Source organism: Lepisosteus oculatus, chromosome 2 (assembly GCF_040954835.1).
Source record: "Lepisosteus oculatus isolate fLepOcu1 chromosome 2, fLepOcu1.hap2, whole genome shotgun sequence".
NCBI lineage: Eukaryota > Metazoa > Chordata > Actinopteri > Semionotiformes > Lepisosteidae > Lepisosteus > Lepisosteus oculatus.
Genome location: NC_090697.1, coordinates 18,769,022 through 18,793,420, shown reverse-complemented (window position 1 = coordinate 18,793,420; position 24,399 = coordinate 18,769,022). Strand labels below are relative to the sequence as shown.

Genomic DNA, 24,399 nt, shown 5'->3' with positions numbered 1-24,399 from the left:
CACTAAACAGCGTCGAGAGAAACAACAGTAGAATGAATATAGTTCCGCGAGTAGGAACGCTGATAATCATGCACTGCTACGAGTAAAACTTTTTTCCTCATAAGATATTAAACGCGATATTGGTATCTGTCCTGAATATATTACTGTTCTTTTTCATCCGTGCGAATGAAAGGCTTTATTGACTGTCACTGTCATATATCGGCTACGGAGTTTGATAATGTAAGGAGCTGCTTTCGTAAATCATTTTGTTGACTTACAATTACACGACCCTGGGAGCTAATATTCTTGAAGTAAGCCTACACATATCGTAATTATATGCAATTACGAGTTACGAGTTTTACACGTTTAGTTCAATGGAGAAAAACACTGAAAAAACGAATTATCTTGAGCAATTTAAAATCTTATTTTTCAACTGCTCTTTTTTGTTTTCAGGACCTTGAAGATGTCATAGAAAACTCTAAAAAGGTAAAAACATTTTTTGGGGGTATAAGGTCCCTTTCTGTATTTTGTATTGCCTAGTGTGTTTTTTTTTAAATAAATACAGGGTTTAGAAAAGTGCTAACTTTAATGATTAGCAAACATTGTAGAAACTGCAAAGAAATTTCAAAAAGATTTGAAAGACTTGGATGATGGCTTTGAATGTAAGCGGAGAGTATTACACGTAGTAAAAACGTAAACTATAAAGGACAAAATGGAAATCTGCAGCAGCTATATCACACTGCAATTCACAACTGGCAATCCACTGAAGCTAACCAGCAGGTGTGAGCCTGACCAGTAACTTTGATGGGAAAGGTTGCTGCTGGAAGAGGTGTTAGTAGGACCAGTAGGGACTTCTCACCCTGCAGTCTGTGTCCCAATGCCCCAGTTTAGTGATGGAGATACTGTAAAAATCGCCATCTTTTGGATGAGATGTAAAACCAAGGTCATGTGGTCATTATAAATCCCAGGAACAAGTAATTGGTTTATTCCATGCTGAAAAGAGAAGAAAGAAAACACAGCGTTTTGGCCGTGGACCCTTCTTCAGCCTTCTTCACCTGAAGAAGACTCCAAGGCCGAAATGTTGTTTTCTTTCTTCTCTTTTCAGCATGGAATAAACCTACAGCATTACTTGTTCGTTTGCGGCCTATGCATGCTGACGCAGCTACCCACCTGAACTAATTAAAAATCCCAGGGCATTTCTCCAAAAGAGTAGGGGTGTTAACTGTAGTCTCCTGGCCATGTTTTCCCCTCACCTGTTCTTGAAACTATGTAAGTTTAAGGAATTTATTTATCTTATTTAAAACTGAGCTTGAAGAAGCTGTCTATGAAAAATACCTATTTTAATGCATCATTTACATCTTCTAATGAGTTTGGACAAGAAACAAAAAAGGCTAACATAATTTTAGGATATACTGTCAAGAGATGTTATAATAGTACAATTCACTAGTAAGACCTAACTAAGAATATTACTATTGGTCGCCAGAGTGCTATATAGATGTTGCTGCTCTGAAATCAGTCCAGAGAAGAGTGACCAGGTACATTCCTGGACTTGTAGGAATGATCTGCTCTTGACAGGCTGAACAAACTCATCTTTTTAATCCTTTTAAAAGGACCTGCTTCATGACACTGCCACTGCCAATACCAATACCATGCAACATAATTGACCAGATTCATCGGTAATATGCATGATAATAGAGAAATGCAAAATGTGAATGCAAGAAATAAGATTAAATAACATGTCGTGGGTTTTGTTATTATTACAGATAGATGATAAGTAGAGTCAGTGTGAAAGGCTGCAAGGTGAGATGCATCAAGCCTATTAGTATATACATTGTTCTCAGAAGTGGAATTGATTGATCCACAATCAAACTTAAGATGTTATCAAATTGAAAATAATCAAGAAAATGGTTGCATTTAGTTGAATTACCCCTAAGTAGTGGGTATTCCAATTTATAATTGGATTTAAGAGATGATGAATTGTGTAAATAAGGGTTCTAGGGTACCTTTTTAGGAGATTGGATAGAATCCCAAAGATTCCAGTCCCAAATGTCCTATGTTGTGACAGTCTGTACATAAAATAGATAAGACTTTATTGATCCCGAAGGGAAATTGATAATTGGGAAATTGCTACTGCTGTTTGAAAGCATGTAAATGAATATATAGTCCAGTGTCCCTCCATCCATGTTAATGTTTATACTAGTGATACTTTCATAGAGCTATAACATGAAGAGTATTGTGTAAATGAATCTTCTCTTTTTTTCCATAGAGCAAAACCATTCAAAGTGTCATTGGGGTAAAATTGTAAAGGATAATGGACTTTCAAGTGTAACTAACTGTGGGCTACTGACAGCAGAACATACAATAGATTGGGAAAACAATTCTGAAGTTATAGACCTGATAACAAGAAACTTAATAGTATGTTTCCTAAGTTACCAGAACTTATAGATCAAAAAAGCAACTAGATTTGAAATACAGTACCTGTCCAAGAACAGGCAGACAGACAATAACAAGCTCCAATATATGATGAATTCTTAGACAGGAGTAAATTGCTACTAGTACTAGATCCACTCCGACTGAAACAAGATACTGAAAGATACACAAATAAATACAGAATACAACAAAAAATGTTAGACTTTGAGCTTTACTTCATTATGTTCTTAATATAAACAGTCTGTGACAAATAAGTAAATATTGAGTGATGTTTTTTTTTCTTTTTTTCTACAGGCTGGACTTCTAGCACTGGTTGCAGTAGCTGAACATGCTGGGGAATTTGATAAAATCATAGAGCTCTCTAGCAGGTGCTGTTTTTAATAATGTAAAGAATGAGTTGGTGAAAAGAGCAGGCATAGAAAGTTAAACTTCACATGCTTTACATACATTCCTGTTAGGGGTGAATAATGTTGCAATATGCAAATAAACAGTGTAGTTCATTGAGAGGGCAGAGGCACTGTATTTACTTATATCAGCTATGTGTTTTTCAAAATTGTCTTTCAATACAATTATAAAACACTAAAAATATAATCTGCATGACTTATTAAGTGAGTAGGAAAATAATCAAAATCTCATCTGCTTTGATGAAGGTGTTGTGACCCAACTGTAAGTTTTTATGGCATCTTGTTTTATCCCATTAAAATGTGAATTTGTTGGAGTGTGCATGCATGAATGGAAGAGTTATTTAAGATCAGCTATTATATGTCTAATTGACTGTGGAGTAGAATTTAGTTTCTTATCCTATAATTGTCAGGGCAAATTATTGCAAAACTTTGTTTACTGATATTGCAGATCACGCAGATGTCAACTTCAAATACTCTCGACAGGGATAACCTTCCCAGACATTATTTCTCTTCAATGCATGTGTAAAAGTCTGGCTTCCAGAACTAATTTTTTATTTGAGCTTTCGTCAGAGCACCTCTCTGAAATTTAACAGCCTTTTCCCCATGAAGACATAATACAGAGTAAGGATTTGTTCCTATGTAAGATGATGTAAGAAGCAAGCAAAATATATATACCACATACAAAATATATTAAATCTAAATCTAAACTATATTAAATATATTTTAGATAGGTCAGGTTTCTTACATTGTTTATCATCTTAGGTTCCCTGGGTTTGTGTGGCCCTCACTCGGTGTTCATCCAGTCCAGGATGTGCCTCAGAGGGGGGCGACACTTCAGGTACCAGCCTTCAGGGGCTGGAGACTGGGGGCGGGGAGGGGTGGATCTGGAGCACAGATGTGATTGATGTCTGTCTTTACAACAATAATTTGTTCTTAATAAGGTTAAAACCTGTAGATTACCAGGTTTCCCAGGATGCAGAGGGCTGTGATTACTTGCAATTAAAGCTGTTTGAATAAGGTTATGGTGTCATCAATACCCTTTTATATAATTCTTTAAAGCACAAAATATCTCCTCGCTGAAATGTAAAAGAGCTACTAATATTGGTTCTAAATCTTCACAGACATGTGCTAAACGTGCTCTGAAGATACATTTCTTCTTCTGTTTGAACAGGATTTAGATGCTGCCCTACCCCTGATAGAAAAATACAAGGATCATCTCTTAGCCATAGGAGAGGTACTAATTTAACACTTTCAGCATTTAAGCAACTTAATCTGTTTGAGGTGAGATAACCATAGTATCCAAAATATTAATCATCTGATCTCAGTGTGAAAAAAAATACTTTATATTCAGATTAATAAGAAATAAAAAAAATAAAACAAATAATTTAAAAAGGTGTGCATTCCTTTAAAGGCATTCTTTAAGCAAAAGTTAATTTCCCATTAAGTAAGAATTGCTGAAGACGCATGGAGGGTAACATATTTTGAGATAAAACAAAAATGCCTCTGTCCAGGCCACAAACAATACAGCATGAAGACAGCAACCAGCTGGGTGAAGGATGGGGGCAGACTGCTGACGGATTTGGTGTGCAGTTTGGTGTGCTTTCTTTGGACCAAACATTAATTGCACATGAAATGGAGGGTGCATTAAGTTTTTCAAAAGTGTTAACTTGGTAACTCAATTGAACATTTTTAAAAAGAGTAATTAGTACAATGCAATATGTGAGAGAAGGAGACAGGGAGTATTGGTGGAGGCAGTGCATTCAAAGAGCTGTATGTTCTCAGCTGTCTACATTTTGTCTGAGCTCTTCTTCAATCTCAAACAGGTTGGGTTGGACTTCACACCTCGATTTGTCACCAATGAGAACCAAAAAGATGAACAGCGGCAGGTGTTAATCCGACAGATTGAGATTGCTAAAAGACTGGATCTACCACTGTGAGTCTCGCAAAGAAAGAATAGGACATACTCCAGCTGCGCACTGAAGTCTATAAAATGGGAGTTTAGCCTTTTTAATTATCTTTAGGTAACATGCTTCTTTGTGAAGTGCTATGAGAAGAAATTACTGTTGGTGTGGCAATGTACAGAGTAAAAATTAATTCTGATATATGGAATATGGAAGGCACAAGATATAAATCACTGCTTCAGTGTGTTTTTAATTTTTTCAAATTAAAATATTGGAGGTTTTTGTTTCTGCCAGGGAATACAAACACATTGGGACACCTTTCCACTTTGGTTCAAAATCTAAACCAGAACTGGAGTTTGAAGCTTTTTTTTAAAGTAAAACCTGAGCTGGATTTGGAACTTGTTTCTAGTTCTGATTCAGGCTGATTCTCTGACATCTACCTGTAATTAATACTTTTGCCTGTTTTTAAGAAATGTCCATTCAAGATCTGCTGGAAGACCGACAATTAATCTATTGAAGGAACAAGGTACTGGCAAAAAGTTGCTTTCTCACAATAGACTCATCAACTGTACCTCAGCCTGTTCTCCCGCTGAACTTGTTTGCCCCATGTGCTTGTCTGCTGTATCTGGAAAACTGTGGTTTATGGTTAAATTCCTTCACAAAGTAGATGAGTTTAGCAGACCTAGTTGGCTCCCTGCCACACCCTAATTGAATGGAACAATAGGTAAGATTTAAGAAAGGTAACAAACGAGAGAAGGCCATTCAGCCTCTCTAGCTTGTTTGCTAGTTACAAGCTAATTGATCCAAGTATCTCATCCAGCCTTTTCCTTAAGGAAGTCATGATAAATGCTTCAATCAAATAACTGGACATGTGATTGGGCGGAGCGGTGGCTCTGTGCCTAAGGATCTGTGCCTGTGACTGGAAGGTTGCCGGTTCAAATCCCGCAGCCGCCAGTGGAATCCTACTCCGTTGGGCCCCTTAACCCCAACTGCTTCAGGGGCGCTGTACAATGGCTGACCCTGCGCTCTGACCCCCAGCTTCTCTCCCTGTCTGTGTGTCTGTGTCTCATGGAGAGCAATCTGGGGTATGCGAAAAGATGAATTTCTAATGCAAGAAATTGTACAGGGCTAATAAAGTGATGTTATGTTATTTCCAAACTTTCACAACACTTTAGAGCAGTAGAATCCAGTAGTCTTGCTTGAGTATATATAGCAGTGTCTGTTCTGGCATCCTAAATCTAAAATGCTATGATAATGGCTCCAAGTTCCTAAACCTGACTCTGCCTGCTCCTTGACTTTAAATGGGATCTTCAGTGGTCTCTTAGTCTTGCTCTGACTCTCGATTTCTTTAATGTGTGCAATCTAGGAGCGAAGAATGTCCTGCTTCATGCATTTGATGGAAAACCTTCAGTGGCCTTGGAGGGTATCAAGGCTGGCTATTTCTTTTCAATCCCACCCTCAATCATACGGAGTGAACAGGTGATCTGAATTGAGTCCAATGTGCATGTACTGTGGTTCACTCTCATATTATGAGTGAAAACATTCACTATTTTGACATTAGTATAGACTGATGTTATCGCTGCACCCCAGTATTTGGTGATGGGAATGACAGATTTAGTCCAATCCAAGTAAAAAATAATTTTCAAATATGATATGGTGTCAGTATATTGAAGCAAAGAGAGCAGTAAAGCAGATGGCGATATACTTCAGATTGACCAGAACACTTGCTGCATAACTTTTAATATACTGACATTTATTGTACAATACATTACTTATTGATATAATAAAATACATATTTGACAAATTTTCTGAACAGTAAGTCTGTTCTTACATATGATGCCAGAGTGTTGCAGTGGTTAACATTGCTGCATAATGGATGGATATTCTTACATGCAGCTGTTTGTGAAAGTACTGCTGAGAAATATGAAGCCAAATGAGTACCTTTAATACCTTTTGTCTTTTTTCTAAGAAGCAAAAATTAGTGAAGCAACTGCCACTGGAGTTCATGTGCCTGGAAACTGATTCCCCTGCACTGGGACCAGAAAAACAGGTAAACCGATTTCTACGCCAGTTTTTCTAAAGCACTGTAGCTGCAACATCAGTGATGCTCTGTTCAGGAACTTCGAAAATGAGATGATATATGAGAGGAAAAGGCATTGACATAAAGTGAATTAGAAAATATAGCTACTGTATGTCACCATGCAGCTCACAACTGGCAAGCAACTGAAGCTAAGGGAGTGTGAGTCTGGCCAAATGATGTTATGTATAAAATGACATTGTGTAGAAATTGACATTGTATGAAGCTCAGCAGGAGTGAGTCTGGTCAGAACCTGGATGGGAGTCCTCCTGGGAAACCTCAGGTTGCTGCTGGTAAAGGTATTAAGGTATTAGAGGGGGCAGTAGGGGGCGCTCATCCTGTGGTCTGTGTAGGGCCTAATGCCCCAGTATAGTGATGGGGACACTATATTTGTATTCTTATTCTTATTATAATAAATTAGGAATGAGGGAAGAAACTTTGGTTAGGTAAATGCTCTTTTTGCAGATGGTGTGAGGCATGTTCTGTATATGATAGTGCGTATTTGTGTTGAGTGCATCCACTGTGCTGGAATGTTTTATGTTAGTTTAATAGTACCCTACATATTAAATGCTAAATTCATATCCTTAATTATTACCTGAACATATTAATAATAATAATAATAATAATAATAATAATAATAATAACTAATTACACTTATACAGCCCTTTTCTGGACACTCCACTCAAAGCACTTTACAGTAATGGGGACTCCCCTCCACCACCACAAATGTGTATCCCCCACCTAGATGATGTGACGGCAGCCATAGTGCGCCAGTACACTCACTACACATCAGCTAACAGTGAGGGGGAGAACAGAGTGTTTAAGCCAATTCTGAGATGGAAATTTTTACGATGCCATGATTGGTGAAGGCCAATGGGAAATATGGCCAGGACACTGGGGTAACACCCCTACTGTTTTCGAAAGAGCCCTGGGATTTTTAATGACCAAATAGAGTCAGGTCCTCATTTTTAAGTCTCATCCGAAGGACAGCATCTTTTTACCGTGTAGTGTCCCCGTCACTATACTGGGGCATTAGGACCCACACAGACCACAGGGTGAGCACCCCCTGCTGGTCCCATGAACACCTCTTCCAGCAGCAATCTTTATTTTTCCCAGTTGGTCTCCCATCCACATACTGAACAGTCTCACACCTGCTAAGCTTCAGGGGGTTGTCAGTTGTGAGTTGCAGGGTGATATGGCTGCTGGTCTTAAGCATATCAATTGTAAATCCTAAAGCAAGACCCACATTGGGTTCCATTTTCCTCTGGTTTACAAATGAACCAAGCCATGCCCTGTGCAGGTCTGTAGATAGAGAATGATACCTGTCAAGAAATCAGTTGCATATGGACTGTGCTGTGCCTGAGTTACTACTTCCTCCACACACAGTAACCGAGTTAATGACTTGGCTGGCTGTGTTGCAGGTGAGAAACGAGCCTAGGAATATTTCCATACCTGCAGAATACATTGCTAAGATAAAAGGCATCCCAGTGGAGATGGTGATGGAGGTGACAACCCAGAATGCCCTGAAACTCTTCCCAAAACTGCAGAAGCTCATGCGGGTTTAATGCAGTAGCATAAGAGGGTACAAGCTCTGTTTTAACGGGTATGATCAGATGGTCGATGGGGGTTCTTATAATCTTTCCTTGTTGCTTAATTTCTGACTTTGCGAATTAAGTCACTGTAAATCTTTTATTGGATTTGCTGTTGCAAATGCTTTTCAGAATTTTAGTTGTAATGCTAATTTACCATTTTAAAAGAATTAGTTTCTTATTGTGTTCACTGAGTAAAGTAAATGAGAAATGTGATCATATGGCATTTACTGTAAGTGTTACACTGTGCATCAATGGCCATCTAAATATACTGTGAAAGTAATTTTCTTCCTCTTATCGAATTCTGGTAATTTCACTTCTTTGTTATTATAAACAGGAAAGCTAACTAGCTGTTGCTGTAGTTCCTCTACTAAACTCACCATTCAGATGGGGAAGATGAAAACATACAGCATGAGATTTGCATTACTTTTAATCTCTGAAATATACGCCCTACAAAAAATAGCTGCTGAAAACATGTTTGGAATTTAACACACACAGAAATGACCAAATGGAGAGGTATAAAGAACTGAAATACTGGGTCATCTAGAGAGCTGAAGTTACTGTAATGTTGAATGACAGTGAAGATGATACCCTATATTGCAGGGTGTTAAAACAATCCAAACAAGCACTTCGTCAATTTATAAAGATTTATGATTGTACTGGAAACATGTATTTCAGAACCCGCTTTGCACAATTCTGTGGGAATGGTATGGGTTATGTGTGGGGATAAACAGTGTAATAAAGAAGAACATGAAACACCAATTTGTGTATAATGTTTTTTAAGTATTGTATTTAAGAAGTTCTTAAAATTTTAACAAGGTGAACAAAAACTAAGAACCAGATATACAAAAAAGCACAATAAAAGAAAACATCCAGAAAAGAAAAGTTCCCCAGATCCTATAGAATTGCTCCAGAGGCCTGTCCTATAAAACAAATGCTCTCCAATGCTATTGAGAAAATCAGCACCACTGAAACAGGGTTCAATGACAGGATTCCAATCAATTGCTGCTTGTTCTGCTTTTTAGTCTCAATGTAGCCTCTCAACAGCCATAGTCCTAATTCAGGATTTGGAGGAATATATTCTTCCCAAACATGTTAACGTGTGACTGGGATACTTCTACCTAATTTATGTAGCTTGAGACACAGCCAGAAGATGTTTATGAGTGTACCATCAGAGAACCTGTATCTGTCACATAAAGGACAGACTGAAAAATAGATCTTGTTCAGTTTAGTTTGAAGTCCACATACTGTATGACCTTGTGTTGTTTTGTGTCTAGCATTCATAGAACACCAGTGAATATTCTCTCCCCAAACCTCATTAGAACTTTCAATATTGAGCTCCTTTGCAGAAAGCATCTTATAGGTGATTAACAGATACTTCATTGTGCTTAGAAAAAAAGTGTTTGTGAGAGGCCAAATTTGTCTTTAAACTTGTGAAATGAGGAAAATCTTTCTCTTTTGTACAAATCTTTAAAAGTAATAAGTCCCTTTTTCTTCCATTCTGTAAACACTTTATCATTTTGTGAACGAGTGAAGGAATAGTTGTAACAAAATGGAAGCATAAACTAATGCTATTTTGTACATATTTTTATTCTGATTTAATTCTCTCAGGTTGTGCCTCAAAATAATGCTTGTATAATGCCATTTTATGCCGTGGTTTCACAAAAAAAGCAGAGCGGGGAGAGAGGTTTTAATGTTGGTCTGTGCTTTTGTGTCTAACCACATTTTTAATTTTTGGGGAGAGCCAGTTTGCCAGTTTGTCATGACTCTTGCACTTGCAGCCCAATAATAATGACGAAAAACAGGAAGAATTGAACCTTTTGCATTCTTTGGCTTTTGCAAATGAGCTTAGGAAATGTGAAGCATTTTATCATTTCCGACGAATCACATAACTATAGAATCTGACTTTTTTTAAAATGAGGATATAAGGAACACGGGTAAGTTCTGGAACAGATATAAGTATCTGAGAAAGGAAACCATTTTAGTTAAAAATGTGATTTCCGGACAGACCTACAGTAACATTTCAACCCACCTTACAAATGAGTCTTCCATAATACCATGAACACGTATTTCCAATCTATTTAATCTATTTAATCAAATGCATTTTCAGATATGACAGCAGCCAAGTCAAATGTTGTTTTTATATTTGTCCATAAAAATCCAAATTTCAGAATTCATCAAAATAAGTTATATATATTGTCAGAAAATGTCACACAAAAATGCGTGAAATGCGAGAATGGTAGGTTAATTAAATGATCCTGAAATACACGTATATAAAATGAAAATAATATATATAAATGCATTTAACTGTTTTAATATTCCACGCCCACTTCTTGTGTGTTCATGTATATGCTTTTCTGGATCATGAACGGATTTTTTATTTCTTATATAATCTTCGTATTTGCACTGATTCTCTCACTGTGGAAAGATCATCTATAACAACCCTGTTTTGTTCTTGAGACTATAGAGACATCCTTGCACCATTGAAAGGAATGCAGTCTGTGACTCTTACGCCGCCGTCCGGGCTTTCAAGCTTGCCAGACTGTTCATGCAAATGTGGAAAAGAAACTACACTGTCCCAGAATGCTGTGCGAGTGGTGAAACTTTAATTTCAATGGCTGTGGTGGGATTGGTTGATTGCCACTGTCATCTTTCAGCTCCGGAATTTTTAGAGGTACTGTAAAACGTATGGGAAATACCAAATCTCTGTTCTGCTGTTGAACACGTGCGTTCAACAGATAGTCGCGGAGATAAATGAAAATAGATGTTTTGTTTATCCAGCAATAACGTTGGGAAAGACGTGGACATATTTTGGTAAATTGACATACAGTTTATACAACCTCTGCCTCGTATATTCCAAACGTGGAATACTTTCCCGTGACTTCGTCAGCGCCGATTTACGATTACGAAATATATTTACGTGTAAATATAATACAATGTAGTGTGTATGTTGTATTTATTTTACAATGTAATTTTATACAGACAGAGTTTGTCCAGTTTTTTAGTCGTAAGAAGCATTTCGTAAAGCACACATACGATCGTTGGCCGCTTGAAATTTGAGACATTATTATCTCTTGACCTTTCAGTCATGAAAAAGTTAAAAATAGTGATTTTATGTTCTGAGCTGGAATGAACCACGAGTTTTGGAGTTTTTGGTGCTGATGAATTTGTATTACAACATGGGATTTATCGTTTTATTGAGACATTACAGTACACATGTAAAGACTAATTACAGACTGTACATTGTTTAGAAAATCACATTCTTTGGTTTTCATCTTAACCTTCTAGAAATAGTCTTTTTTGTTTTCTCACTGAAAAGAAATGCATAACTCAGTTTCCTGTATGTTTTAGTTTAAATGCAATACAAATACTTGTAAACAGGATATGACAGTATCATAAGGGTGGACAAAACAGCTGCATATTGCAATAGCACATCTCCCTATTGTGCTGAAACAGATTTTATAGGATTTTTAAATACATTTTAAGGCATTACAATGAGCAGAAGTGTTAATCAAAAGAACAGGTACAGCACAGACAGCAACAGAGCTGTCTCCCTGTTTCTCCTGGAGGGGGAGACACACTTAAAAGGCAGTTTTCAAGCTTATCTCCAGCTCCACATTTTGTATTTAGGCTGCTTTGCTCCACTGCCTTTTAATACATTTTACAAGGGATCTGTAGACTAGAGTTATTCAAGATGGCCACCCTTCCAGTTCACTCCGAGCTCCTGACTTGCACAGTGTTGCCACAGCCAGCCCCTTCTTTTTCTAACTGCTAATCCGCAAACTCAGTGTAACAGTAAATACGATGGATCCATTAAGGTTCTCAAAGCCAAATTCACAGATTTCTAAAATGTATATAGTAGTTATATTGTAATCAGTCCACAAGAGCATGACTTCACAGTCACCATCCTCAAATCTTTAATGTTTTATCATTTTCATTCCAGTTGAGCTCTCATTTTTTACTGCTAAACCTTAATTATTTCCGCATCATCAAAAAGGCAATTCATGTTCTAGAGATTGCAATATTGCTTTTTAAAGTAATATTTCACAATTTCCCAAATTGCAGTGAAAATGTTTTAAATGATGACATCTGGCAGTAACATTCATTCTTAACATAAGGAAAATCAATGTAGCAGATAATTAATGTGATTGGTATTGACAGATTGCTAGATTCCCATTAAGCTAAAAAGAAAGTAGGTCCCCAGCTTCAGTTCCTCAGAATGCCTTGGAAGAAGTGTGCTCATTCGCTCTTGTCTTCACCGTGGGTGATGATATAGCTCACATTCCTGTAGTCGACGTTGCCAGTGATATCAGGGGGGAAAGCAGCCCATAGGTTGTTGATCTCCTCGTCCGAGAAGCGGTCACACTGGGTCTGCAGCAGCTCCTGCAGGTAATCCTTCTTGATGGTGCCTTTGCCCTCGGGGTCCAGGATCTTGAAGGCAGAGGTGATCACGTCCTCTGGGTCCGCACCCTTCAGCTTCTCCCCGAACATGGTGAGGAAGGTGGTGAAGTTGATGGGTCCGTTGGACTCCCTCAGCATGGCGTCCAGCTCCTCGCTCTTGATATTCAGGCAGCCCATGGCCGCAAAGGTGTCCCGCAGGTCGTCCTTTGTGATTAATCCATCGCGGTTCTGGTCGATGACCGTGAAGGCCTCCTTAAACTCCTGAATCTGAGTCTGGTCAAAGATAGAGGTGACTGTGCTGGAGGCTCCTGTCCGTCGCTTGGCTGCCTTGGGGGCCATGGCTCTTGCTGGGCAGAAGGGTTGACGACCACTTTTAACAGGAGAGAACAGAAGTCGAACTGACCTGCGTGTTGGGGGTGGGTTAAATATCCTATTTCTCATTAACATACTGGAGCTAAAGTTAGAGTTTTGCTCTTGATTGGTCCCTTAAGCAAGTGCTGGGATACGGTTTTGGGTGGATTGCAAAAGTGGGAGTCTTTTGAAATAGATTTTCACTGTCGGGGCCAGCTGTGTTCACTGCCCTGGACAAATATGGAGCAGAGTGACTTGTGTGAGTGTACAGCTGCCCCTTTGTGGCGCTTTTGTATCATGATATTGAGCTTTAGAAGGTAAACCTCTATGTCTATTGTTGTTCCTCTTTATAACCCTTGTTATTTCTACATTCTGCAGGACATAGAAGATGTTATTACGAGAGCAAAAGAGGTCAGTCAGCAAAATTAGATTAATTATCCAGTTCATAAATCTGACAACAAGAGACCGAATCAATGTTACTTGTCATCAAAGTGCTGCTAAAACACATTACATCTAAAATAATAGCAGAATCTGTACATACAGTTATGCACAGTAGTGTGCAACACCTAGTGGAAACAATGATATATTGCAGTATGTGCTTGTCAAATAGTAATCAGATTTTATAGATTAACATTTATTATAATCTTTATATTTGGTGTTATATATTAAACTGATATTTAAATAGTGAGCCAGAACCTTTTTGTTTTTTTACAGCTCATTGACTGTTTTGTTCTCGGTTACCAACATAATACTACTAACCAGCCAACTATAATACTACTACTAAAAATAAATGACTATTCATTAATGATTTTTTCGTTGCAGACTGGAGTTAAGGCTTTTATTTCAGTAACAGAAGAAGTAAAAGAATTTGAAAGAGTTATTCAACTTAGTAAAAGGTAAGAAAGACCAAAGAACAAGGGTCAGTGCTGAATTTTATATTCCATTTCATTTCTGACCAAAATCATCAGGTCATGGAAAGAAGAATGTCTTTGGCTGAGATTCCACAGGCTAATTTTCAATATGTAACACTAATTGACAGATATCCTTGCTTTCCAAAATCAGATCATAATTGTTAAATCAACTTCAAGCAGAAAGTACTGGTATTATTTTTTATATTGTTCTTAATGTTCACTATATCTTATATGTGTGATAATGAAATATAGGATATTTTTTTACTATGAGCTAACTGAAAATATGTTTTGTATTTTCACATGAAATAAACGTTTCTTTTGAACATTGTGTTTTATTATGTTTTGCTTTATTGTTCTTTTCAGCAGTCTTTACTAAAAGTCACGGTTACAGTTTTTTTTTTCCTAAGGCGGACAGTAGTTTGAGTTATTTTGAGAATGCCCAACCATGGGTGTCTTTGTATGTGTAGATTCAGCTGCTTGTAGGCCCTGATTTCTGAACGGAGGTCGCTGAACAGCTTAAGGACACCACCTGTCCCTTATTTCCAATCACCCTTCTGTCACTCCTAGCCCCCCAGGACTTTGGTCCAAGATTAGCAAAACTCTAGATCCCCTGATTTATGGATTTACATCCTTTTACCAAATATGGACTGTCTTATCCAACACAGTGCATTTCTCTTTTATTTAGATTTCTGCCAGGTGACAGAAACACGGAGTGGGAAGCGTGGAAGCTGATCTGATGATCAGCCAGTCATAATTTTGATTTTTGCAAATGCTTGGAATCTGTCGAGTTAGTCCTTTTTTCGAAAAACCCATACTGAACACTTTTATTGTTCTGTGAAAATTAGATTGCAGCTGGAAACGGTTATACATATTATCAGTATTTGGTCAATAAGCTACAACGAATTAGATGAATTCCATTTTTCTTGTGGGAGAATGTTTAAGGTGAAGCCAAGAGTCCGACGTTAGGCAGCATGTACTGTGACATTTATTTGAAAAATAAAAAGATAATGAAACCTTATAATTACATTAATGTTGCTAACATTGTTACAGAACACCAAAATCTGTTTTAAAACTGACAGAATTTTAATGAAAGTCCAATAACAAGTATAGTTTCATTACATTTTGATACAATACATGTGTATTGCGCTTGGTTTATCATAGTTTTTACATGTAAATATCAGTGCAGAATATGTAACTCTAAATTTAATAGGTCTGCTATAATTTATTTAATTTAGTTCCATAATTTGTGTTATTCTTAATATTTCAGCTATCCAGCTCTGGTGGGTCCATGTCTGGGAATTCACCCAATTCAAAAGTGGGGTTCCCAGGACCAGCACAGTGTCAGATTGGAGGTAAGAGCAGACATACCTGCGGCTGATTCATCATGAAGGAGCCAAAGCCAGTGGTGTGTGTGGGAGGCATTTGTGGAATTAATGTCACTAGTGTGTGTAAAGGAGTGGGAGAATTTTGTTGCATTTATTTTCTTATATAAGAAAATTAAATTTGATTCTTGAAGAAGGCTACCTTTATCGTGTACTGCCTTTTTCCCCCTGTCCACCATATACAGGTACAGTAATTACCGGTCTGCCAGTGACATTGAAAAACATTTTATTAGCAAAGTGCTCTCTCAGTTCCTGTTGATTGTTATTGTGATTTCTGTATTAGACAAAGCTTTGTCAGAATTACCAGTGAAACTCACATAGTTATCACTATGTAATTTAAAATAAATTAATTTACATTGAATTGAAAAAAATGTAACAGAGGATACATGCACCAGATCCTAAATACTTTGGAATAGCTTGTTCATAAACATGCAATTAAATCTTCTGATATTACTCTTGGTAGTAATGTAGGTTAATAAAAATACCACCAGCAGCCGATGGGAGTTGGTTAAGGGTGTTGAAATTAATTACTTTTACACATTCCTTCCATGTTCGCCAGCATTTAAGTTATTTCAACACAGTGTAAGTTGGCAGAAAGGCAAAAAAAAAACAATGAAAGAAAAAATTGAAGAAAAGTGAAAAACAAAGTTAGGGGTCTTGTTTTTATCAATAGTGATGTCCTTTCACCTTATATTTCAATACATATTGATACTTTAGTTTCAGTTAAAGTTTGTCTGTGCAATAAAAAAAATCAATCACAAGCCACAGGTGAGATGAGTTGGCCATGATGTAACAGATTTCATGAAACCACACAGTGGTTGCAGATATCTAGTAGCAGGTGTGACCTGCCATTGCACATGCCTGAAGTTTACATGACTCAACAGACAGATGACACACAAGTGCTTATGGAGAGCAGCTATGCCTGGACCAACTGTGCAATGCTCTGTAGTTGACAATGTAGCTGTACATTGCAATCCAATGTGTCTCATAAGACCTCACAAGAACAGATGGGTAATCATGAAGGCCAATCCAGCTCTTGAACATTATGTGCACAAAGGTATGCCTTGTTTTTTGGGGATGAACATTGTCATTTTGGAGAGTGAGCTGTCTGTGTTTGCTGGGTTGCGTTAAGGGTGGGAGGGGGACTGATGACAAGAAATCACCCACATAGCACAGGGCAGTGTGACCAGTTTGTGCAACAGCAAATCCTAATTGGAACTCAGCATTAGTTGTACTCCACACCATCACTAATCTCTCAAACCAATTTCAAGGTTTGATGGAGAAGTGATTGTGTGATCAAGGTAGCCTGCATTTTCTGTCCAGTATGGCCCTGCACGTTGAGGCTGATGAACAATAATTGTACAGTGATAATGCAACACATACTATAGATACTGTACCTTATTTGATGCCATGTCATCATATATACCATAATAGATATCTAAATTCTACTTGTTAACTCTGCATGCAGATCACATTGGAACATAACGTGATGAAATGTCTGCTGCACAACCTGTACTTATTCGCTTGTACATCACATTAAACTAGCCATTGTAGTGACTAGTGAGCAGGAAGGGCTGCCTTATGTCACAGTCTGCTCAAACTCACACTCTTGTCCATGGTGAGACAAGGGTTTCTCAGCAAAATGGAGACCATATAGTACTTTACAAAGTTCACTCTATCGTGCTTAATTCTGAATTCTGATTAAATTTTACTACATCATTAATTAATTTATTTTTTTACTGAGATTTAATAACTGGTCTGAGAAACTGGGACTGCAATTCCCCTTTAAATCACTTGTGAAGGGTCTGAAGACATATGTCCCATGCTTGTCTTGCTCTTATGACATGTTCTGTATCAGGGTGAGGATGATCACTAACATTTGTGCAAAAGAAGTCTTAACGGATGAGAAGTGGCGGATTGGTGGGCATTAATGTGAATAACTGTTTGAGTTATTTAGTCATGGAGTTTTGCACTGGAATATTAGAGCTCAGTTATGCATTGCTATTACAGTGCTAGGATGTGTTAACACAATGCATATGCATCATCACATCCGAGCACAGAATAACATTTCACGGAATTTATGAACTTGCTTTTGTTGCACACCTGTTACCAATTCAGAAACATTGCCGTCATCGTTTTTCCACACAGCAAAACACTCCCTTAACATCTAGTTTTAATTAGGACTGGTGCCAAAACTGAACTGTGGAATTGTCATGGTTTGATCCCATCCCCCAATTACCTATCAAATATTAATATTGGGTTATTCAAATTTTTGTTTTATCTACCGAATACATATGGTTTCATTTTTATAGAAGGAATGAAAATTAAGAACAGCTAATGGTCTGTCTTCCAGGATTTGGAGCCAGCCCTGCCCTTTTTCCAGAAGTACAGGGATGAAATAGTAGCAGTTGGTGAGGTAAAAAACTGGGCCTTAACGACTTTTTAAATAACAGAAATGATTTCCTAATAACATAAAGCATCTGTTTTTGACATTTAAAATAGGCAATATATCAGAAAATATTTGAAGACCTTTATCACTGCATGAACTCTACGCACTGACACTGCAAAGAAACACATTGTCCTGCCTGCAGATTGTAAAGTGGAGTGTCATGCTTTTGGTACGTCAATGTAAATTAATAATTTTTAGATTTATGCAGCACAGCTATTCCACTTTTGCCACATTAGCTCAATGTGTTTTGCCATTGAGGGTTTGTACATAATTATAAAAAATATCTGCTGTGACTGTTGAGGTACTGTATGTACAGTAGTCATCTATTATATATCTGAAAAGATTAAAAGTACATTGTAGTGTATGTATCTTATAAATTTAATCTTCCATGTATCTTTAAGTATTTTTAAGGCTCAGACAGTGTTTTACAGTTTTTTCAAAACAAATTCAGACTAAGCTTTTCCTCCACATCTGCAGATAGGTCTCGACTACACACCTTGGTATGCCCCTGACGCACAGCACCATGAGGAACAACTGAGAGTCTTCAGAAAGCAAGTGCAAATTGCCAAGGAACTTGATTTGCCAGTGTGAGTGTTTTGTTAGATAGTACATTGTTAGAGGAAAGAAATATTACTTAAATTAACTCCCATGCAATTTTCTACAGTAAACAATTTAGGTTTTTTAAACACAATGACAGATGTGTTGGCAAAAGTGAATTAAACAAATATTGTAACTGCTATCCTGTTTTATCGTTGTATGTCTATTACTACATTTTTTATTGTTTTATTTATTTTCTTATACAATGTGCACTTAAATGCTCCTTTCTAAAAGAGAAGGACTGATACTACATAAAACGACATTTACTGAAAAAGGGTATTTTTCAGTATTTTTCAAAGTATTCAAATGTAGAGCTGCAGTTTCATTTGAGATCCAAATTAGAATGCCAGTTTTTTCTCAATTTTTTATTGATCATGTTACATTAGTTAAATCACTTGATATAATTGAATTTCATCTATGATTGGAGTTTTCATTCTGTCGTGATTATCCAAAATACACTGTGTGCTTCAGCAAGAATGGGTAATAACTAATGCATTTAATAGGAAATATCTCTGATTCATCATTATGGAATTGAACTGACAGTTTACTTCGGGTTGATCTACTCTGGTTTAATGCTCATAGTATAGTATTCCCGATATTTCCCTTGTACAGTATGTTCATCACTGAAAGCAAAGCATGTGCCACTCTTTTTTCCAAATCAAATGATAGCTTGTTTAGAAAGCATGTTGCCCCAGGAGTTCCAGAATGGCTCAGCCAATAAAAGTAGGTTGAGTACTGCAATACCCTGAAAGAGACATGTTATCAAAGTAATACAAAATTGTATTCTTGGTTATGAACTTACAGTAATTGGGCCTGAAAATGTTTCCATTACTAAAGGTTTAATCAACATGCAGCAATGAACACAGAATTGGACAAACATCCCAGAACTACTTACACATATTATTCTGAACTGCGTATTTGAAAAATGCTGCACAAATATGAATTGAAAATTGTTTTTTTCTTGGTTTCACAGAAATGTCCACTCCCGTTCAGCTGCAGCGATCACCATTGCAATTCTGAAAGAGCAAGGTTGGGATGCTTTGAGATAATAAAACCTGATAGCTTTCATTCTTATCTCAAAAGCTCTGGACTCAAAAACCTCATAAGAATGTTGACTCCTTTCCAACAACATACCATTTCTTTGACAAATGATGTGAACTCATTTTCTGAAAAGTGAATATTATAAATTGAAGCCTGAATGCTCAACCTGTACACTTTTATGGATGAAAAAAGTTAAATGTCAGCAAAATCTGCAAAGGAAAATATTTTAAAAAATCTATTCACCACATTAACTACTGGTAACTACTGGAAAACTGCTTTAAAAAGTCACACAATTAGTTGATTGGCTGTTAATGCCTCCGTGTGGATTAATAGTGGTTCACACATGATTTCAGAATAAGCACAGTTAATCAGGCAGTGAATTTCAAGCAAAGATTCAATTATAAAGTTCAAGAGCCTTTCAAAACAAGTCAGGAGTAAAGCTGTGTAAAGCCACAGATCAGGAGACAGGTATAAAAATCCAAAGATTATATACCAATTGAAGCATGGTCAAGTCAATCATTAAGAAGTGGAAAGTGTATGATATCATCCAGACCATGCCTAGATCAATCGGTTCCTCCTAACCAGTGGCCTGGTAAGGAAGAAGCTGGTGAGAGATGCCACTCTGAGGCCAATAGCAACATTAAAAAAGCTCCAAGGTTCAATGAGTAGAAATCATTATAGGGTTGAACATAATATTCAGTTTGAATATATGTATTGTATGATTTACCTAAATTGATTTGCAAAAAGAAATATGTATGCATTATACATTGTTTTACAGAAAGTGTAACAGAAAATATATATGTATTATAAATGCTTAACAACAAGCAGATTTCTGTTACAGAAGAAGAATGCAATACATATTTTCCCAACAATATGCACTGCATATTTTTCCAACAGTAGTTTTTACATAATTAGTTGTTTAACATTTTTTTCCAAAGGAACAGCAGCAAAGTCTCACCTTGTTTAAAGTAGAGCTCATGGCCCCTGCAGATAGATGCTGATATTAAAATGTGATATTCTAAAAAAAAGATTAATAGTACAGTAATTACTGTAAATAATTACAGTAATTGTAATATTAATCGTAATATTGTAATATTAAAGTGTAGTATTAATTATAATATAAATATATCTGATAAGAGATATATTAGACTTTGTTATAAATGACTATTGTATTTCAATATGATACACTCTTGATTTTAATACTTATCCAGGCAACCAAGTCATTTACTCAAAGTGATCTAAACTGTAATTCAAAATAGTAAATATGGTGCATTGGAAATACAATTAGTTGGATAAAATATTTTGGAAATATGTAAAACAAATTAGGTTTTGAAGTCATCAACACAAATATGATTTGCAAAGAAATCTAGAACAATAAATATATACACAAGATTCAAGAGTAAATCCAAGGCTAAGTGCATCGTTATTGACTTCTGAAGAAGGCTCCACGGCCGAAACGTTGTGTTTTCTTTCTTCTCTTTTCAGCATGGAATAAACCTATTACTTGTTCCTTCTAAATGCATTGTTATATTTATGAGCTGTTCAGTTGTGTGCTTGTGCTATTATTGTAGGCATTCAGCATGCTCTTCTGCATAACTTTGCGGGAAAGCCGTCAGTTGCGATGGAGGGTGTGCAAGCAGGATATTTCTTCTCCTTCCCGCCTGCAGTCTGTAGGAATGAGCAGGTTAGGAATTTCCTTTCCTCTTTTACATTGGTATGCTTAATCATGAGCTTTAAATGGTGCTCTGCTTTTCATGCATAATAACAATACCTGTAATGCTGGCAAGCTTTAAGGCCCTGTTCATATGGTACAGAACTGTTAATGCTGTGTGCATATTGAAATTGTCGAATGTCTACTTTGTCACTGCCTAGAGAAACATCTGTGTTTTACAAACAGTATGTTGAGATCTTCTTAACCAGTGACTGAAAAAGTCAGGTTTTCCATCAGGTGCTCATTTCAGTATCCTGACTATCCTTGTGTGAAATTTGATTTTCAAATAGTACAAGGAACAGGACAGTGGTTATAAATAAAGTCTGATGCAAACCTGAAACTGGGAGAATTCAGGAGCAGACCTGTATTTCTGGTATTTATGTTCTGTTTGAACTAAATTTTAATCACATCTGGCCAGATATAACAAATGAGTTTGACGCCACTGCTTTATATACCTATTAGATCCATTAATTATGGCCAGCAGCCATATCACTCTGCAACTCACAACTGGCAACCTACTGAAGCAGGTGTGAGCCTGGTCAGTACCTGGAAAGGAGACCTCCTGGGAAAAACTAAGGTTGCTGCTGGAAGAGGTGTTAGTGGGGCCAGCAGGGGGCGCTCACCCTGTGGTCCATGTGGGTCCTAATGCCCCAGTATAGTGACGGGAACACTATACTGTGAACCGAGGTCCTGACTCTCTGTGGTCATTTAAAATCCCAGGGCGTTTCTCGAAAAGAGTAGGGGTGTAACCCCGGCATCCTGGCCAAATTTCCCTTTGGCCCTTACCAATCATGGCCTCCTAATAATCCCCATCTATAAATTGACTTCATTACTCCGCTCTCCTCCCTACTGATAGCTGATGTGTGGTGAGCGTTCTGGCGCACTATGGCTGCCGTCGCATCATCCAGGTGGATGCTGCACATTGGTGGTGGTGGAGGGGAGTCCCCATTACCTGTAAAGGGCTTTGAGTGGAGTGTCCAGAAAAGCGCTATATAAGTGTAAGCAATTATTATTATTGTTAATTAAGCCTGTGTGAGAATGTGGAGTAAGGCACCACTAATAATTACAAACAGTATGTTTAAGGTGGTTTAATTACCACCCATTGTCTCTATTTACAAATCATATAGGCCTTTGACAGCCTTTAGTAGCAAGTTAGCTACTATTAAAATCCTTTCCAGAACTGGTTTGTCACATTTCTAATTTTGCACCAGGTCTTAATGCTGTCTTCAGACAAAGAATTTTCTTAACCCAAATATGCAACCACCAGAAATGATTTCAGTAAATATACTAATAGTAATATGCCCAGATATTCATGCAGACCTGTGGTTTTGGAACAAGCACACTGTAACATTTGTGCTTTTGCATTTGTGCTGTTGTCAGAACAGGATTTTTCTACATTTAATTACCATTTGAAGGGAGATGTGTATTTGGTATGTAAGCAGATAATGAAGTTTAAATAATTGTTTTCTCCATGGGTCATAATAACCAATAAATAGTCTAAATAAGTAATTTGAATATTGTTTCCACTGACTTTAGCGTGTGAAGTTGATTAAACAGATTCCAATGGAACACATTTGCCTTGAAACTGATTCACCTGCTCTGGGACTACATAAAGAGGTGAGTCCTCTTGAGTTTAAACCAGCAAGCAAAACAGGCTACTTTATTATGACTTTAGCAAAACAAACTTTAAAAGATCTACATTCTTTAAAACATGATTGCAGTGATGTGACTTTTCATGAGCACAACAGATTAATTTGGCTTTTGAGCATTTAATATGCAACATAAAAACTAAACTTTCTGTTAAACTGCTGTAGCTGACAGAATCAACATGCTGTTGGCCTTTACAGAGACCAACAAAATGTTAATGTGTGTCTGTCCATGTTTTATATGTAAATGTCTTCACCCGTTGAGAATTTGACCCATTTTTTTCTAGTTTACTAAACCATTTCCATGATACATTAAGCATTTAGCAACTATGTTTAGTGGCTTTTTTATTGATGTCTGTCAGAAAATATCTCTATTCAAGCCCACAAATGAGAAGGCAGTTAGGAAGTTAAGGCTAAAAATAAGAAAATGTATGCAGAAATATTTTTGCAAAATTGCTGAAACATAACCCAAGAAACTATGAATATAACTGTAAATTTGATGTATGAAGGAGTAATCTAAAATCTTATTCATATTTATATTGAATAGATGGTATTTCAGTATTCGATGAAATGGAAAATGTGGTAGCACAGCTTTTTTTTTAACCCTATTGCAATGAGGCCTTCAGCATATTTACAACTTGACTGGATGCAATTTTCCTAGCACTTTCTTTTCTCTCTTTGAAATGCCTGCCTACTTCATCATTGTACAGTACCTTTTGTTTTACAACCCAGTGATTTCTGTGTGTCCCCATGGAATATCTGTGATGTTAATAGTATATTTTTAACATTTCTTAGTGGGAATATATTCAACTTTTTTTTTTACAGGCAAGAAATGAGCCAAAGAATATTCAGATTTCCTGTCAGTTTATTGCTAAAGTTAAAGGAATCCTGCCAGAGAAGGTTATGGAGGTCACTACACACAATGCATTCAGACTGTTCCCTAGGATCCAGAAGACATTGCAACAAAGAATAACATCAACCTGAGAATCCTGATCTGAATTCTCTCAGCTGTTTATACCAATGGACTTATACTCCTGCAGATGCATACCACTACGTTCATGTGATTATTTTGCCTATATAACAGTCATGTGTCAGGTTTATCAGATTTTCTCCACCACTTTGCATAAATGAAACCAAAAATAATAAACAGATTGGAAAAACAGGTGCAGTTTTTTTTCTTAAAGACAAACTACCTTCAAGTGATTATATGTAAATGAAGCAGACTTTATTGTGTACTGCAACATTCATCAGGTAACCTATATATATATAACAATAATATGGTGATTCTTTTTAAGAATGGGCTGGGGGACATATTTTACTTTGAGCTTCGGATTAAAGACAATTATTAATCGTATAGAAAGGAGTTTTTTGTCAAATGCAAACAGAATTAGACCTGCTGTTCACATTAAGTGCATATCTTTAGATATAGCCAGCAGCTATACCTGCAACCAACCTACAACTGGCAGCCCACTGAAGCTAAGCAGGTGTGAGCCTGGTCAGTACCTGGATGGGAGACCTCCTGGGAAAGAT

General features: G+C 37.0%; 3 protein-coding genes across 5 annotated transcripts; 2 read left to right on the top strand and 1 right to left on the bottom strand.

Annotated features, from left to right (window-relative positions):
- The first annotated feature begins 46 nt into the window (after window positions 1-46).
- LOC102689155 (putative deoxyribonuclease TATDN3) lies at window positions 47-9,142 on the top strand. 2 transcript variants are annotated; one of them, XM_015339149.2, is made up of 10 exons: window positions 47-219; window positions 433-465; window positions 2,704-2,777; window positions 3,576-3,651; window positions 3,985-4,047; window positions 4,637-4,746; window positions 5,185-5,240; window positions 6,081-6,193; window positions 6,687-6,764; window positions 8,213-9,142. In XM_015339149.2, exons 1-10 carry the CDS (start codon window positions 166-168, stop codon window positions 8,354-8,356), a joined length of 801 nt encoding a protein of 266 aa, XP_015194635.1. In that variant the 5' UTR covers window positions 47-165; the 3' UTR covers window positions 8,357-9,142. The 2 variants fall into 2 exon arrangements, with proteins under 2 accessions (XP_015194635.1, XP_006643029.1); XM_006642966.3 differs by having other exon boundaries at window positions 6,684-6,764.
- Window positions 9,143-10,797: 1,655 nt separating this feature from the next.
- On the top strand, window positions 10,798-24,031 carry LOC138216033 (putative deoxyribonuclease tatdn3). Of its 2 annotated transcripts, XM_069198034.1 has the most exons (10): window positions 10,800-11,054; window positions 13,511-13,543; window positions 13,955-14,028; window positions 15,311-15,395; window positions 17,779-17,841; window positions 18,352-18,461; window positions 19,445-19,500; window positions 21,084-21,196; window positions 22,760-22,840; window positions 23,695-24,031. In XM_069198034.1, the coding sequence occupies exons 1-10, from the start codon at window positions 10,929-10,931 to the stop codon at window positions 23,851-23,853; spliced, it is 900 nt and encodes a 299-aa protein (XP_069054135.1). In that variant the 5' UTR covers window positions 10,800-10,928; the 3' UTR covers window positions 23,854-24,031. The 2 variants fall into 2 exon arrangements, with proteins under 2 accessions (XP_069054139.1, XP_069054135.1); XM_069198038.1 differs by lacking the exon at window positions 13,511-13,543 and having other exon boundaries at window positions 10,798-11,054.
- LOC102690979 (myosin regulatory light chain 11-like) lies at window positions 11,561-13,183 on the bottom strand. The gene has a single exon (XM_015339151.2). The coding sequence runs from the start codon at window positions 13,118-13,120 to the stop codon at window positions 12,620-12,622; it is 501 nt and encodes a 166-aa protein (XP_015194637.2). The 5' UTR covers window positions 13,121-13,183; the 3' UTR covers window positions 11,561-12,619.
- Window positions 24,032-24,399: the final 368 nt, after the last annotated feature.